Here is a 16631-nt window from a genome sequence, read left to right on the forward strand (position 1 = left end):
TATGGGGTTGCAGGCTTAGGGGTGTGGGTTAAATTATAGTGAGGATTTCCTCTAAGAAACCAAAACTACACCTGAGGTGAACCTTAGAGCTGTGCTTAAGTCAGGGGTTATGACTAAGGGGAAGAGGTCAGAGAGTTTCTCGCCTCTGGTCTCCTCCCAGTTCTCTAAGGCCTGGAGGGCCAGGCAGGAAGCATCGGTTTCCTCAAAGCTGCTTCCCTACTGGGACAGAGTCTCAGGCACAAACAACTACCACCACCCCACCCCGCCCTGTCCTTCCCTTACCGCTGCGAGCTCACAGCAGCAGGACAAAGTGGGACAAGGACAGAGGCCAGAGAGCAGTCATGGGCTCTGGAGGAGTGGGCCTCCTGGGGGCCAGGTGGGCCCTGACTCTTCTACTCCTGCTCATCATTGGTGAGTGCCACCCTGCCCCCTCAGCCCACATTTTTGGATCCAAAGCCTGGATCCAAGACCCAACAGGGCAAAAGGAGTTCCCTGATGCCTTTGCTTCCCATTACCAGTGGGAATGCCATAGTTGATGGCAGTGGTGAAGTGCGTGGGTGAGACAGAGACCAAAAGAGCTATTCAAGCCCTGGTCTGGATGACAAGCATGCTAGCTTCTCATTTGAGCATATACCTTCCGTCTTGGAGGCGATCAGGCAAACTACGCAAGACATAGAAGGGGTGTAATGCAGGGAGTTAGAGGCCTTGGTAGTCAGGCCAGGTTGTACCTCTCTTTCCCTCCCAGGAGGCAAAGCTCAGGACTCCCCACCCCAGATCCTAGTTCACCCCCAGGACCAGCTGCTCCAGGGCTCTGGCCCTGCCAAGATGAGCTGCAGAGCATCAGGCCAGCCTCCTCCCACCATCCGCTGGTTGCTGAATGGCCAGCCTCTGACCCCAGATCTGCACCATCTCCTTCCTGATGGGACCCTCCTGCTGTGGCGGCCCCCTTCCCAGGGACAACCCCACAATGACGAGGACACCCTTTCAGCAATACTGGGTGTCTACACATGTGAAGCCAGCAACCAGCTGGGCACAGCAGTCAGCCGAGGTGCTCGGCTGTCTGTGGCTGGTAAGGCTTGGGAAGGAAGGGCCACACTGTGGCAAAGATGGGCTAAGATGCCTGTGTGGAGGGCAGGGTGAGGAGTGTCTATGAAGGGAGGCCTGGGTTGGGAGACGTGGGAGAGAGAGCTACACTAGGCCAGCCCTGCATGAGAGGTCCAGGAAGTGGGCATCACAGAAATGGGCGAGTGTGCTAGGGAGGGGAGGCCAGCGCCCCACTCCCTGCTGACCCACTGTCCTCCTCATAGTCCTCCAGGAGGATTTCCAGGTCCAGCCTCGAGACACAGTGGCTGTGGTGGGTGAGCAGTTGATTCTTGAGTGTGGGCCACCTCGGGGCTACCCAAAGCCCTCAGTCTCATGGTGGAAAGACGGGAAACCCCTGGCCCTCCAACCAGGGCGGCATACAGTGAGTAAAGTTCCTTTCTTCATTTGTCATTCGATCCTGCCTGCAGCTGAGCAAATTTAAGGGATTGACCTATTCTCCAGCCCCATGTCCCCTTGTATCTTTGAAGAAGGGAGAGTAATGAGGTCTCAAACTCTGAGCCTCTCCTCATGTTGAAAACTTCAAAGTGTATCTATCCCTACAGATGTCTAGGAGTTCTCTGCTGGTGGCAAGAGCAGAGAAGAGTGACTCAGGGATCTATATGTGTGTGGCTACCAACAATGCAGGACAGCGGGAGAGCCGGGCAGCCAGGGTGTCTGTCCAGGGTAAGGAGAGGGGTCAGCCAAAGTCCAAGGTAAGGTGGGGGCCCTACAGTTAAGGTGGTACATCCAAGAATGGGCTTGGGTTCGGGTATATGGTGTGCACCCCAAGTTTGTGGCCCAAACAGTGGAGACCCCAGTGTGGGGATAGAGGGAAATAAGTGTGCTCTAGACCTAGGAACTCAGGGACAGTAGGTTCCTTCATGGATGGGGGTACCCCACTTCATTCTTTCAGTCTGTCCCCCTCCTGGCTTTATGCTCCCCACAGAGTCCCGGGACCACAAGGAGCTTCTGGCTGTTAACATTCACCTGGAAAATGTGACTTTGCTGAACCCAGAGCCTGTGAAAGGCCTCAAGCATGGGCCAGCTGTATGGCTCAGCTGGAAGGTGAGGCTGAGGACCTAGGGGTAAGAGTACCAGAGCTCAAGAAAGGGCTGGCATGAATTCAGCTCTGACTCCTTCACAGGTGAGTGGTCCGGCTGCACCTGCTGAGTCCTACACAGCATTGTTCAGGGCCCAGAGGGTTCCCGGGACCCAGGGAGCTCCATGGTCAGAGGTGCTGCTGGCTGGCTGGCAGAATGCTGAGCTCGAGGGCCTCAGCTGGGGCCAAGACTACGAGTTCAAAGTGAGAGCATCCTCCGGCCGGGCTCAAGGCCCTGACAGCAATGTGTTGCTGCTGAGACTACCTGAACAAGGTCAGGGACAGCTCTTCCCAGGTCCTAGGCTCCTGCTTGACTGTTCAAGTCCTGTTGAGGGTGATGGAAGTTCCTATTTCTGGCAAGGCAGGCAGAGCAGTGGGAAGTTTCCCTTCTTGGTGGAACGCTGATCCAGTGTCCTCCATTCCAACTCTTTCCTGGGGCAGAGTCCTCTCCTTCAGCACTCTGAACATTCTCTTTTCTTTTCTTCAGTCCCTAGTGCTCCACCACAGGAAGTGACCCTAAAACCTGGCAACAGCAGTGTCCTTGTGAGTTGGGCACCACCACCTACTGAAAACCATAACGGCATCATCCGTGGCTACCAGGTACTTCCTGTAAGCCAACACAGCTTTCCTAATGAGAACCAGCATCCCCCAGCCCCAGAACCCTGTGCACCCTTGGTCTAACACTGAGAAAGTAAAGGACATCTATGGGTGGGGGGGGAGGTAAGGAAGGACTGCTGTCTGCCAAGCATTTTACAAACTCCACTGTCTCATTTGATCTCACAGTCTACCCTGCGTTATTATTCCCACTTCGCACAGAAAAGCAAGGTTGTGGTCTGAGATGCAATAAACAGAATAGAAATCAAACTAGTCTGGGAGAGGCATAAGCCTCTAGGACAGAGGTGCTCAGAATGTGGCCCCACAGGCAGGTGACGTCAGCACCAGCTGGGAACTCATCAGGAATGTAGCTTCTCAGATCCCTTCCCAGGCCTCCTGGATGAGAAACTCAAGGGCGGACTTGGCATCTGTATTTTAATAAGCCCATAGGTGACTCAGAAGCATGTTGAAGTTTGAGAGCCACTAGTCATGGGCATATTTTGGCATGTCATGTTTTCCCTTCTGTCAGCCTAGAATGAAGTTTCTTTCACTTGGCAGAGGAAGGGTAATGGCGACTGTGGTACTTCGGGAGAAGGGACTACAGGTGGATGGCCGGGCAGGAGGACCACGCAGGGCTTGGTCTGTAGATGGAGAGCTCCACTGACAGGATGGCTTTGGGGGCGGCTTCTTACCTTCTCTTGTGAACCAGGTCTGGAGCCTGGGCAACACCTCATTGCCCCTGACCAACTGGACTGTCGTGGGGGAGCAGACCCAGCTGGAGATCACCACACGAATGCCAGGCTCCTACTGCGTGCAAGTGGCTGCAGTCACTGGGGCTGGGGCTGGGGAGCCTAGTAGCCCTGTGTGCCTCTTTTTAGGTGAGGAACAGTGCACACATTCCCTACCCAAACCCTTCAGCCTCCATGCCACCTTCCTGTCTCCTTGCTCCTGCCTCCTACTTCCAGATCCTCCCTCTCCTCTGCCCATCCCTCATTGGTTCATTTGCCCTCCACCTGAGGTCCACATCCCATACAGAGCAGGCCATGGAGCGATCAGCAAGAGACCCCATGGAGCATGCTTCCTGGACACTGGAGTGGCTGAGGGCCACCATGAGACGGCCAGAGGTTATTGCCAGTGGGGCTATCCTGCTCTGGCTGATGATGATGGGCATTGCTGTGTGCATCTACCGCCGGCACCAAGCTGGGGTGCACCTGGGCCCAGGTGAGAGTGGGGACCCCGGTACATAAGTCTCGTTGGGTTCAGCCAAAATGCCACAGGAGGCATCGATCTCTGGGCAGATGATGAGTTCTGCATTTAGCCTTTCTTCCACTTTCTCCTAGGTCTGTACAGATACACCAGTGAAGATGCCATCCTAAAACACAGGTGAGAGGCTTTTAAAAGAGAGGGATCTGAGGTGAAGGCAGGTCAGAAGCATCAAGAGTCCATGGAGTTGGGGCAGCACAGCATTGGTGGGTCCTAGGGTGTCCTAGGACCTGAAGCACTTGGACAGTGAATTTCTCTTTCACTGATGTTTGTTGCCAATGAACAGATCACAAACTGATCATAAAACTTCTTTTGCCAAAGGCTTTGCAGGTAGTTGCTGGTCTCCCAACTCCCTACCTAGTGCTTTTGTCACCCACCTCTCATTAGCATGCACCACATACTCCTGCTGCTAAGTGAGTTAGTTGTAGCTGGCAGGAGGTGACCAACTTTGGTGTCCTGTTTTTCTCTGCATACTGAGCATCTAATAGAGCCTTTGTATTTATTCTGTGTATTGCCTATTGAGCTATCAGGTCCGGCACATGATTCACCATGCTTCCAGCAGAGGGCGCTCTGCCTTGACATCATAGGTTCTTACTCATGATTGAAAACCAGAGCCAAGGGGGTAGATCATAGATGAGCCTAAACAATGGTACCAAACTGCCTGTATTTGATAAAAAGAAAACTAATAAATCAAACTAAAAAAAAAAAAAAAAATTTGCTGCTCCAGCCCCTAGCAGGCACATTCCTGCTATGGAGGTGATGCGGGGGGGGGGGGGGGGGGGAGACTATCACTGGGGGTGGATCTGATTTTAGCTTAAAGGTGTGTAGAGAGATTTTGATCTCTGCCTGGGCTTTCTTATGGTGTTGACTGTTTGGTGAGGTCTCCTTTTGGATTTTTTTTTAAATAGGAGCCAGCTTCTTCCAGCATTTTGTAGAATCTCCCCTGGATCTATACGTGTGAAATAAATCCCTTCCTTAAACTAAAAAAAAAGGAAACCAAAGCCAAAGAGTAGGCACTTCTGCTCTGGCGCCAGAAGACATCTGTGGTTGAGACACGATTCTAAGAAACAGTATATCCTTCTGCCACCTACTGGCTGAATTTTACATTACAATACCATTTTTCTCTACTGGTCTTCAAATTCTAGGTCTCAACTATTCAACAAGACTTTATTGAACACTTACAGTGTGTCATGTGTACACAAGCCTTGGGCTGCTAGGTTCCTTTTGGATCCTCAGCAAGATTCCAACCTGCCTTCCTGTGTTGCATTCCTGAGGATTGTTTCTTTTATACATTATTTTATTGTGTGTGTGTGTGTGTGTGTGTGTGTGTGTGTGTGTGTGTGTTTGCTGACTTCTTTTTTCCAGCTACCTCTGGGCTTTGTCTGTTCTGCTCCCCTGGGAACTTCTTTGTTATTGGGAGAAATTCTATTCTGACTGGTTGATTTATTCCTTTAAAATATTCTCTATCCACCAGTAACTTACAGACTAGGCAGAAGAGCAACCTGGCATTGATGATGCAGAAGTTATACCAAATACATGGAAGGGATGCAGATAAAGAAACAAGAGAGGGGCTGATGAGATGGCTAAGTGGTTAAAGATGCTTGTTTACAAAGCCTGCCAGCCTGGGTTTAATCTTACAGCTGCCCATGTAAATCTGGATAGGCATTCATTTGCAGCAGCAAGAGACTGGCATGTGCACACACACATGCATACACACAAACACACATACACACACACACACACACACCACAGAATCCACGTTTATCATGATAAGGAGAATGGGGAGATCAAGGAATAGTCCACTATGACCATAGGCAAAGGAAAGCTGTGCTGAATCTTGATAAATGGAGAGCAATCAAAGGTTCTAGGCAGAGAACCTTGGTCAGATTATTGTTCTTGAAGGACCAATGGACAGCTGGAAGCCAACATCCACAGAGCAAACTCCTGGTCACCACTGAATGACCTCCCATTTCCTGAGCTAAATTCACAGCATCAGCCTTATGTGGAGGGTCTTGTTGCCATTTAACAGGTGGGGAAATAGGGGCTCTCAGAAGCTAATTGACTTACTTAACTGGGGTGGTACAGCTAAACTAAGGCAGGAAGACATTTTCTTTTTCAATTTTTTATTTATTTGATTGACTTATTTGTATGTGAACACATATATGCATGTATGTAGGGCACACCTGTGCCAGGGTGCATGCATCTGTGAAATCAGAGGACTACTTCAGTCTGTTGGTCTTCTCCTTCCACTTTCTTTTGAGAGTGTGTCTCTTGTTATTTTTGCTGCTGTGAAAGCCAGACTAGCTGGCCTGTGAGCTTTGGGGTTCTCTGGGCTTTGCCTTTCATTGCATCTGGATTTATGTGGGTGTAGGGTATCAAACTGAATAGGCAGGCTTGTGGAACAAACAACCTTTGAGCCATTTCCCCAGACCCCAGATAGTGATTTTTAATCTAGGTTTGCCTGGCTCCAGATCTTTTCTCTCTCAGCATCCCCAGCAGTCTCTCCTAAGCCATCCTAGCTCTGAGCACCTTGGCCTTTCCTTGATCCCAGAATAGAAAGGGGTGCTGAGTTGGGGTACAGGTCAGAGATCCCAGGAGTCTCTGAAGGGCTGGAGAAACAATAGCAAAGATAAAGCCAATACCACCATCTCCTCCACGTCTGAGTGAAAGGTCTTGGCCCTTTTAGTTCTCACTTCTCCCCTACCACTTCTCCAGGATGGACCACAGTGACTCGCCCTGGCTAGCTAACACCTGGCGCTCCACCTCGGGCTCTCGAGACCTGAGCAGCAGCAGCAGTCTCAGCAGCCGGCTAGGAGTGGACCCCCGGGACCCACTAGACTGCAGGCGCTCCTGTGAGCATGCATAGTGGGTCGGGACCCCAGGGATTAAGAGTGGGGAGGTGGGGTGCGATGTGCTCATAATTTCTCCTGTCATTTTTATGGCAGTGATCTCCTGGGACCCCCGGAGCCCTGGTGTGCCCCTGCTTCCAGACACTAGCACTTTTTACGGCTCCCTCATCGCAGAGCTGCCCTCCACTCCCCCAGCCCGGCCGAGCCCCCAGACACTAACTGCCAGGCGTCTCCCACCCCAGCTGGCAAGTACTTCCAGCCTCTGGCCCAGCTCAGACAGCCTCTGCAGCCGCAGGGGGCTGTCTTCTCCACGCTTGTCTCTGGCCCCTGCAGAGGCTTGGAAGGCCAAAAAGAAACAGGGTAAGGACCGGAAGAAGAGCCATCTTGTGGGGTGGAGGTTGAAGGGGATAGTTGGTGGGAGGCAGAGATAAGAGAATCACCTTGAGTTCAAGACCACTCTGAGATTACATAGTGAATTCCAGGTCAGTCTGGGATAGAGTGAGACCCTTGAGACCCTATCTGGAAAACAAAACAAAACAAAAAAAGTGTCTGGGGACTGAGGATGTGGCTTAGTTGTCAAGAGTGCTTGGCTAGCATGCACAGAGCCCTGGGTTCTATCCCCAACATCGTATAAACCAGTTTGAGGCCAGCCTGAGACATATGAGACCCTGTCTCAAAAAGAAGTGTCTGTACTGAGCCTGAATTAATTTTTGTCTTAGTATCCCTTAAACAATACATTACAAGAGCTATTTGCATAGAATTTACATTGTAACCTAAGGCCGTTTAAGATAAACCAAAAAGTGAAAGAAATTATGTACAAATACTATATCGTTTTATATAAGGAAGTTGAGCATCCATAGACTTTACTATCCCCAAGGGAAATTGTTCTTGATATCAAGAGATGACCATGTATCCTTTCAAGGCAGATTTTTCTCCTGGCTTCCAAGTGTCTGCTTTGATTTTCAGAGGGAAATAATTATAGTCTCTATTTCTTGAGCAACTGCTGTATTCTAGCTGTGCTGCATCTATTCATTATCTTGTTTAATTCTTGTGATGGATTGTGTAGATAGTGTTTCTCTAAATTACCAATAGGGAAAGCGAGTAAGCATGACTAGATAACCTGTGCAACACTCCCCTCCCCGTAATAAGCTGCAGAGCTCAGTTTGAAGCCAGAAGGATCCGCTTCCCAAGGCTCCTCTGCACCTCCCTGGACCTCCCTTAGGGATTCCTCTCCCAGTGCGACTGTCTTCTCCCTCCTCTGGCCCCAGAGCCCTGCCCTGCGCTCTCCCTGCTGGTGTCCTGAGTCTTCTGTATTGATTAGAAAGACTTGGAAAATGTTTTACAGCCAATTGTTTTTAAGTTGATAGAATCCAACTTTTATTAAGAAGACAAAGATGGATAAAGAGTAATTAAGAGCTTGTACAGCTTGTGCAATTTTATAACTTTTAATATCAACAAAGCTGGCATTCTTACCAGCTTTGCGTCAGAGCTATTACATTAAAAATCCAGGTTATTAATGAAATGCCAGCTAAAAAGAAGCAGAATAAGTCTTACATAGGGGGTTGCGGGTCTAAGCTCAGCAGTAGAACACAAACTCAGTGGGTGCAAGCCTCTGGATTCAATCCTCCAACCAAAACAAAACAAACAAAAATAATAATCTTTTTGTATGGCTAGTTACACAGATCTTAATGGAATGTGAGGTGCTTCTTGGAATAGTGTTACTACCGGACAAAAATGAGTGATTTCCTATAGCCAAATATTTCTTTTCTTCTTTGATGCTGGAGCTTTATACACGCTAAGCATGTGTCCTATAACTAAGCTCCACCCTCAGCTCTACACTTCTAAAGAAGCTTCCAGTGAGCTTCCTGGCTTGTGGTTTGGTCTTCACTTAGCCCTGCTTCCCCTCATCTCAACCTCATCTCCTCACTGTCCCCAGATACATCAATTATACTGAACCCTCTTGGTTGGTGGACACATGATATTACACCCCTGGCTCCCAGGGCCTCAGTAATGGCAACAAAGTCATACTATGACCTTGCTCAAAGCCAGGGACTTGACTTACTACTGTCATCTAGCCCAGAGCACTGATGCCCCTTTCTTTTCTAAAGCTAACATGAGCTCTCCTTTGACTTTAAGTGGCCTATATATTCCTTTTTCTTAGTATTGGATCTTAGAGATTTTTCTCCATGATTGAGATTTTATAGCTGCTCTCCTATCTCTCATCCATTATATCATGTTCTGTTCTGATCACTTTGTCATATGTATATATGTATGTATGTCACACAAATGTGTGTGTATATATATATATATATATACATATACATATATTATATATATGTATATGTATATATATATACACACACACACACAAAGCTTTTAAATCAAATTGAGCAGATGGTACCACCCTGAAGGTCCTCCCTGGTCTCTAACTGGCCACCTTTACTAGAGCATCAAATCACCAGGAAACCCTTTCCTACCTGGGGCTTCTCACAATGGGACAATAATAATGTAGGCTGTTTTTTTTTTTTTCCTAATGGTTTCCTGGCTATGAGTCCTGAGAATATCTATTATTCTCTGCCTCTTTGGTTAAGTTTGGATTTCTTTGAGTTCTTTATAAAAAATATTTTTATTTATTTGAGAAAGAGAGAGAGTATATGGGTGCACCAAAGCCTTCTGCCACTGCAGACAAACTCCAGACACATGTACCACCTTGTGCAACTGGCTTTATGTGGGTGATAGGTAAGGGAACCCAGGCTACCAGGCTTTGAAAGCGAGTGCCTTTAACTGCTGATTCATCTCCCCAGCCCTGGATTTCTTTGAGTTCTGGCCTCACCAAGAAGTATGCTCACAGGCTATGTAATGTCCTTCGGTTTCCTTAGGTTCTCTGTGGCCAGAGTACATTCCAAGTCCTGTCTTGGTGCCCATGTGGGCCAAGTAGGAACTGCCATCTTGCAGGTGACTCTTCTCACTTTGAATTTACATCTGCATCTCTGAGTTTAGTCATGCATTCACTTGTTTACTCAAAACAAAATTACTGGCTGGGAACCAGGCCTTCAAATTCTTCTTGCTGTCATCTGATTTCTTCTTGCGTCATCAGTCTATATGTGTTTTTTGTTTATTTGTTTTAAATATGTTTTATTTATTTGAGAGTGAGAAAGAGGTAGAAATAGAGTGAGAGACAGAATGGGTGTGCCAGGGCCTCCAGCCATTGCAAACGAACTCCAGATGCATGCATCACCTTGTACATGAGGCTTACGTGGGTCCTGAGGAATTGAACCAGGGTCCTTTGGCTTTGCAGGCAAATACCTTAACCACTAAGCCATTTTCTCTAGCCCCTGTTTGTTTTTTTGAGGTAAGGTCTCACTCTAGCCCAGGCTGACCTAGAATTCACTATGTAGTCTTAGGGTGGCCTCGAACTCACAGAAATCCTCCTACCTCTACCCCCTGAGTGCTGGAATTAAAGGCGTGCACCACCGTGCCTGGCTGTGTGTGTGTGTGTGTGTGTGTGTGTGTGTGTGTGTGTGTGTGTTTTAAACAAGGGAGAGCTTATATTTTTATCTTTTTGCAAGGGAGAATGGGTGTGCCAGGAGCCTCTTGCCACTGCAAACAAACTTCAGACATATGTGTCACTTTAGTATCTGGCCTTACTTGGGTACTGGGGAATTGAACCCAGGCCATCAGGCTCTGCAAGCTAGCACCCTCAACTGCTCTCCAGACCAGTCTCTTAGCTTTTGTCTTACTCTTCAGCTCAACTTCACAGCCTAACCTTCCCTCTCCAAGTAAGAGTCATTCAAGTGTAGTGGAGGGGTGATAACCACATGAGATACTTACAACATGAGAAGTGAAAATAATTGATTCTGTCCAAGAAAAGAGATATTTGTATTCAGAGCCAAGGCTGACGAGAAGAGCAGCACTGTCCTTGTCGGAGAGGGAATAGAGATCAGGAAGACAGGAATGGAAACTGTCAAGGAAAGGAAAGTTGGCTTTTAAAGTCTCCATTGAGGCAAGGAAACCTTCAATCTGTACTGATTGAATCCTCAAAATTATCCTTTGAAATGGATGCTTACAAATGTACCTGTGAGTCAGAGAGGTCAATGAGCTATTATAAAAAGCAGCTCTTTTGAATCGAAGGCCACTGCTCCTTCCACCCTATTATGGAAGCCTAGAGGACGAGGGAGGCAGGGCGAAGTTCTTCCCTCTTTTCTTTGAGTTCAGTATCCCAAGGGCTGAGTGAATAACAAAAGCCTAGCCTGGTGTGGTAGCACACACCTTTAATCCCAGCATTGAGGAGGCTGAGGAAGGAAGATCACTTGAGTTTGAGGCCAGCCAGAGACTACACAGTAAATTCCAGGTCAGCCTGGACTAGAGTGAGACCCTACCTCATAAAACCTTTTAAAAAATAAAAAGATAAAGCCTAGAGTTTGGGGTCTAAAAGTCCCATTCTGGCTGTCTCTGCAACTGCCACTTTTTACTTGCAGAGTTACACCAAGCAAACAGTTCCCCGCTTCTCAGGGGCAGCCATCCCTTGGAGCTCTGGGCTTGGGAGTTTGGAAATAGAGCCTCCAAGAACATTTCTCAAAGCCCAGGTGAGAAAGGATCCCTAAGGGGGAAGTGAGGAGTGAAGTAAGCTATAAATTCTACCAGCCCAAACTCCAGTGGGTGGCTTCTCCTGGCTTTATGGAGGCTGGAGGTAGGGACTATGGGGGCTGGGCAGCAGGTTGGGGTCTGGGTGAGCTGGGTTTGGTGCTGCATAGAGTCTGCAGTTCTCGGGTTCAGACTCTTGCTCCGCAGGAGCAGCACCCCATGCTCTGGTTGCCTGGCGGGCCCTAGGACCACAGCTTCAACGCAACTCCAGTGAGCTGGCTACTCGCCCGCTTCCTCCAACACCCCTCTCTCTTCGTGGATCTCCCACTCAGAGTCAACAAGCCCAGTAAGAGGGGCACAGGGTCAGGAAGCAGGGCTGGGGAACTGTTGTTTGTTGGAATGGGCCCGGGCTAGGAAGGGATAGAAGAGGACCTGAAGAATGACACTAACCAATCTGCCATCCCTCCCTTTCCCCAATCAGGTGCGTGGTGGAGCCCCAGGCTCCCTCCTCTGACCCACAGCCTGGATCCTCCCTCCACAACCTTAACCCTGCCAGGCCTCCTAGCCCCCAGGCCTCTTCCCTCTCTGGTCCCAGCCCAGCTTCCAGTCGCCTGTCCAGCTCCTCACTGTCATCACTGGAGGAGGATCAGGACAGTGTGCTAACCCCTGAGGAGGTGGCCCTGTGCCTGGAACTCAGTGAGGGTGAGGAGACACCCAGGTGAGTAGCCTGGGAGAGAGCTAGAGAAGTCCAGCTAAGCATGCTATGGAGTACATGCACCCTCCTCAATGATCCTGTTTCTGCTACTACACCCTAACTGGTGTACTGTTGCCCATTTTGTCTTCCTAGGAACAGCATCTCTCCTATGCCAAGAGCTCCATCACCACCAACAACCTATGGGTACATCAGTATCCCAACAGCCTCAGGCCTAGCAGACATGGGCAGGGCTGGTGGACGGGTGGGGTCTGAGGTCAGTGGCTTGTTGAGTCCACCTCGGCCCTGCCCCACCCCCACACCCAGTGAAGGCTCCCTGGCCAATGGTTGGGGCTCAGCCTCTGAAGACAATGCCCCCAGTGCCAGAGCCAGCCTGGTCAGCTCTTCTGATGGCTCCTTTCTTGCTGATACCCACTTTGCCCGGGCCCTGGCAGTGGCTGTGGATAGCTTTGGATTTGGTCTGGAGCCCAAGGAGGCTGACTGCGTCTTCACTGGTATGTGGAACACTCCACCAAGCCCATTCCTTCCTCCCCTTAGAGTGGGCACAGCTCCCCTTCCCAACCAAAGAAAACACTTCTTAATCATCCTCACTGTCATTAAAATAGCTAGTTTTAGCCAGTGTTGATGCACATACTTGTAACCCTAGCCCTGGGAAGCCGAGGCAGAAGGATCATGAGTTCCAGTCCAACCTGGGTTCAAGGTCATCCTTGGCTACAGAGTGGGTTTGAGGTCAACGTGATCTACATGAGACCCTGTCTCACAAAAAAAAAAAAGACAGCTGGAACTGTGGAGATAGTTAATAAGATTTGAGTTCAATCCCCAATACTTATGTAAAAATGCCTAGTGTGATGGTTGTGGACCTGTAATCCAAGCCTAGTTGGTGTCTCCAGGCCAATGAAAGAGCTTGTCTCCAAAATTAAAAAAAAAAGTGTAAGCTGTTCCTAAGGATAATACCTGAGGTTCCCTGGCTTGCCCCCCCATACCCCTTTCCACACACACACACATGTACTTGCACACACATGAATCTGCACACATGCACAAAAAGAAAAGTGGAGTAGCTAAGTATTAATTGAATTATTACTATATGTCAAGTACTACAAGATATTAATATTCACAACTCCAAGAAGAATGTTATTTGCATGTGTATGTGTGTGTGGGTATGTGCAGGTACACGTGTGTATGCATGTATATGGCATCTAGAAGTCAATATAAAGCATCTTCTTAGATCACTCTCTCCCTTATGTTTTGAAAGGGTCTCACACTGAACCTAGAGCTCACCAATCTGGCTAGACAACCTGCTTAGCAAGCCCTAGGGATCCTCCTCAGAACTGGGATTATAGCATACACCAACCATATGTAGCTTTTACATGGGTGCTAGGGACCCAAACTCAGGTTCCCAAACTTGCACAGGCACTTTATCAACTTAGTCATTCCTCTAACCCCTTTTTCTTTCTTCCAAATCAGGAGACAGGATGTCAGATAAATGGACTTGTTTGCTCAGGACCCCTCCCCCAGAGCAAGTGCACCTTCTCTAGTTCTAATATGTGAGGGCAGCCAGTGGGTGACTCATTTTTCTGCCTCCAGGACTCTCTTCTTGTCCACACATGGGCCCCACATGCTTCATATGCCTCCTTATTCCTTCTTTCTTCCAAACCTCCTACTTGCCTTCCACATCATAACTCATCAGGAGTTAGCATTGGGCTCACTGGCTCCTTTGGAGTTAACTTCCCCATATACCTGGTAGATTCTCTCATGCCCATTTTACTAATGCTAACTCTATTCTTTACCCCCCAAGAAAAACACTGAGACTTGTGGCAAATTTCAGGACAGGACAAAGAGCATCCATAACAAGGGAGAAAGAAGGAGAAGAAAGGGGCAGGAGAGTGAAGACAGAGTTTGGAAAGCCAGAGCTGGGATGGGAGAAAACAGGCCCCATGTAGGGACTAAGGGGGTATAGCCACTGGGACTCATGGGCTGTTAGAATTAGCTTATATTTAGGGCTGATGTATACTGTAAGCTAGTCCTAAGCTTTCTGTCTTAAATTGGTCTCTAGAGGTTAAAGGTCAGGAAGAGGGCTCCTTTGACCCCTCTAACCTCCCCATCAGATGCCTCATCACCTCCCTCCCCGCGGGATGACCTCTTTCTGACACGTAGTCTCTCCCTGCCTCTGTGGGAGTGGAGGCCAGACTGGTTGGAGGATGCTGAAATTAACCACACCCAGCGGCTGGGAAGAGGACTGCCTCCCTGGCCCCCTGACTCTGGGACCTCATCCCAGAGAAGCTGGCTCAGTGGCCCTGGGCCCAAGGCTGGCGGTGAGTATTTTCCTGCCTGGCTAACATGGTAGTCTTAACCTGAAGGGGCCTGGGGTCTGCTAGGAGAGAGGAGCAAGACGTAAATTGACTTTCCTTCCTTCAACTTTCAGATTCCTCCTGAATCGTCCCTGAGATGACCAGAAGAGCATCTGGGCTACTCTCTTGCCCATCCATGCTAAAGTATGGGTTCACCTTCCCCCAGACTTTGGACAGTTCTCCCACTGGAAGAAAGCAGACCAAACTTAGAGCAAAGTAGACCTGGATTCCGTCAGGAGCAACATGGCATCTCCATCCGACTCCAGACTCTCTCCTTTGTCCCAAACTCCTACCACCAGAGCCTGTAGCCTAAGAAGCAAGCCTGCCTCCTGCTCTTCCCACCTGCATGGATCATGGGAAGTATGGGAGCCAGAGCAGTCTTCCTAGAGAACAGCAATGGCTTGTAGAGAGAGCCAGGGAAAAGAGCACTTCTCAGAGAAGCCTTCTCAACCCTAGGTGTGTCGTCTAGAAGTCAGCTGAACTCTCTCCCCAGTCACACCATGCAAGAAAAGTAAAGGCCATGGATGCAATGGCCCTTTCCTGGTGCTGAGGCCAACGGTTCAAAACTTGGCTAAGGAAGAGGCCATAGGAAGGGAGGTGTAAGAGCATGAAACCACAGCAGCATCCTCCTCCTATTTCACTGTGAGCCTAAGAAACTTGACACTATAAAACAGTAAAGACTTGAATGCTATAAGCTCATTACCTGGGGCTCCATTTTGGGAGGAGCACCTTGAAAGGTAGGAGAGTCACCTGGGGTATGAAGGGAATCAAACATCCATCATTGTGATTTAGGGATTTAAGGCAATATGCATCTGTCAGACTTGAAGTAGAATTTAGGAAAGGGAGGGGTGGAGGAGTTTGGGGGAGGTGTGGTCTGCAGATCTTATGGAACCAACTCCTGCTTCCTGTAGTCCCAACCCTCTTTACCAGTCCCCAGTCCCAGATGGCCTCTTCAGGATAGACAAAGAAGCTAAATTCCACAACAGGTAGTGGCACCTGGGACACTTGGCTGGTGAATACTCTTCAGACATAAACTACAGAACACAGAGAAGGTGTGTTACAAGGCTTCTGGGTCCTGACCACAGAAAGCTGCTGAAGGGTAGGCAGGCCTACATCTTCTGCATGACAGGAAAGGTCCTGTGCAGGCCTTGAGCCTGATGGCACAGTGCTAGTCCTCCACAAACCACCAGAGCTCTATTTGGAGACTACTCTGGCTTAGGAGGCCAAGTGGGTGTGACCAGGGTGACTGGGTGTTTCCTGAGCTGTGCTTAACACACAAATGTGGGCCAGTTTTCATGATCTGGAGGGAGAAATGAGTGCTCCGGATACATATCCGTTCTATTTGTTTTTCCTTTTTTGGACTTTGTTTTTCTGTTAGTTTCCTGGTAAAATTCCTTTTGAAAACACTCCAACTTTGTTTGCCAGACTGAAGGGGAAGGGGAGATTTGCACATACACATACAGCCAGGTCAAAGTGGAAGACAAGGTCAGGGCTGGGCCTTGGAGGGCAGGGGCCATGCCTGAGGATGTATGCTAGTCACTAAAGTGGGGATCAAGTGGACAAGAAGGAAGGACCTCAGACAGTGCATATGTATTCACTATATGGTAAGCATGACAGCCATTGGGCATTCACAGCCAAATAGCTTGTGTAATTCTGTGATAGCTAAACCTCTGGACTCAATGTAGCAGACACCCTCTGAGGGAGCCCAGAGGCATGGAGAAACACGATGTATGCTGGTATGTTCCTCCCATCTTTTGGTACTTGTTTACTTATTTGTTTTGCTGTTTTTAAGAAAGTGTCTCTTGTACAGCTCAGACTGGCCTCTAACTTACTGTGGTATCAAGGATAGCCATAAGTTCCTGGTCATCTGCCTCTACCTCCCAAGTGCTGGGATTATGGGCATGTGCCACCATGCGGGGCTCTGTTGGGTCATTAACTTTATACTTACTGGGAGGGGCATTTCCCTTGCAGAACTGCAAATAGACTTAGGGGAGAGTACTAAAGAAGGGCCTGGCTTGATTCTCTGAACATGGGGAAAGTGTCTACTCATTGGCTATTTGGAAAATTTCTATTGTTTTAACAGTATTGTGGTTTGGATA

At 48.8% G+C, this 16631-nt stretch overlaps 1 protein-coding gene across 4 annotated transcripts; it reads left to right on the forward strand.

Moving 5' to 3' along the window:
- The first annotated feature begins 289 nt into the window (after positions 1 to 289).
- Positions 290 to 16346, forward strand: Robo4 (roundabout guidance receptor 4). Of its 4 annotated transcripts, none has more exons than XM_045145882.1 (18): positions 290 to 411; positions 746 to 1069; positions 1308 to 1465; positions 1647 to 1767; positions 2030 to 2148; positions 2228 to 2456; positions 2670 to 2791; positions 3486 to 3654; positions 3812 to 3997; positions 4117 to 4159; positions 6755 to 6891; positions 6985 to 7248; positions 11367 to 11474; positions 11680 to 11818; positions 11954 to 12190; positions 12320 to 12678; positions 14290 to 14496; positions 14607 to 16346. In XM_045145882.1, exons 1-18 carry the CDS (start codon positions 342 to 344, stop codon positions 14615 to 14617), a joined length of 3003 nt encoding a protein of 1000 aa, XP_045001817.1. In that variant the 5' UTR covers positions 290 to 341; the 3' UTR covers positions 14618 to 16346. The 4 variants fall into 4 exon arrangements, with proteins under 4 accessions (XP_045001817.1, XP_045001818.1, XP_004670628.2 ...); XM_045145883.1 differs by having other exon boundaries at positions 14366 to 14496; XM_004670571.3 differs by having other exon boundaries at positions 2670 to 2782.
- Positions 16347 to 16631: the final 285 nt, after the last annotated feature.

This window comes from Jaculus jaculus, chromosome 3 (genome assembly GCF_020740685.1).
Source record: "Jaculus jaculus isolate mJacJac1 chromosome 3, mJacJac1.mat.Y.cur, whole genome shotgun sequence".
NCBI lineage: Eukaryota > Metazoa > Chordata > Mammalia > Rodentia > Dipodidae > Jaculus > Jaculus jaculus.

Coding starts and splice junctions, on each gene's coding strand:
- Robo4 (XM_045145882.1), top strand. CDS start 342: ATGGGCTCTGGAGGAGTGGGCCTCCTGGGGGCCAGGTGGGCCCTGACT. Junction 2,457..2,669: donor GCTGAGACTACCTGAACAAG/GTCAGGGACAGC, acceptor TCTTTTCTTCAG/TCCCTAGTGCTCCACCACAG. Junction 3,655..3,811: donor CCCTGTGTGCCTCTTTTTAG/GTGAGGAACAGT, acceptor CATCCCATACAG/AGCAGGCCATGGAGCGATCA.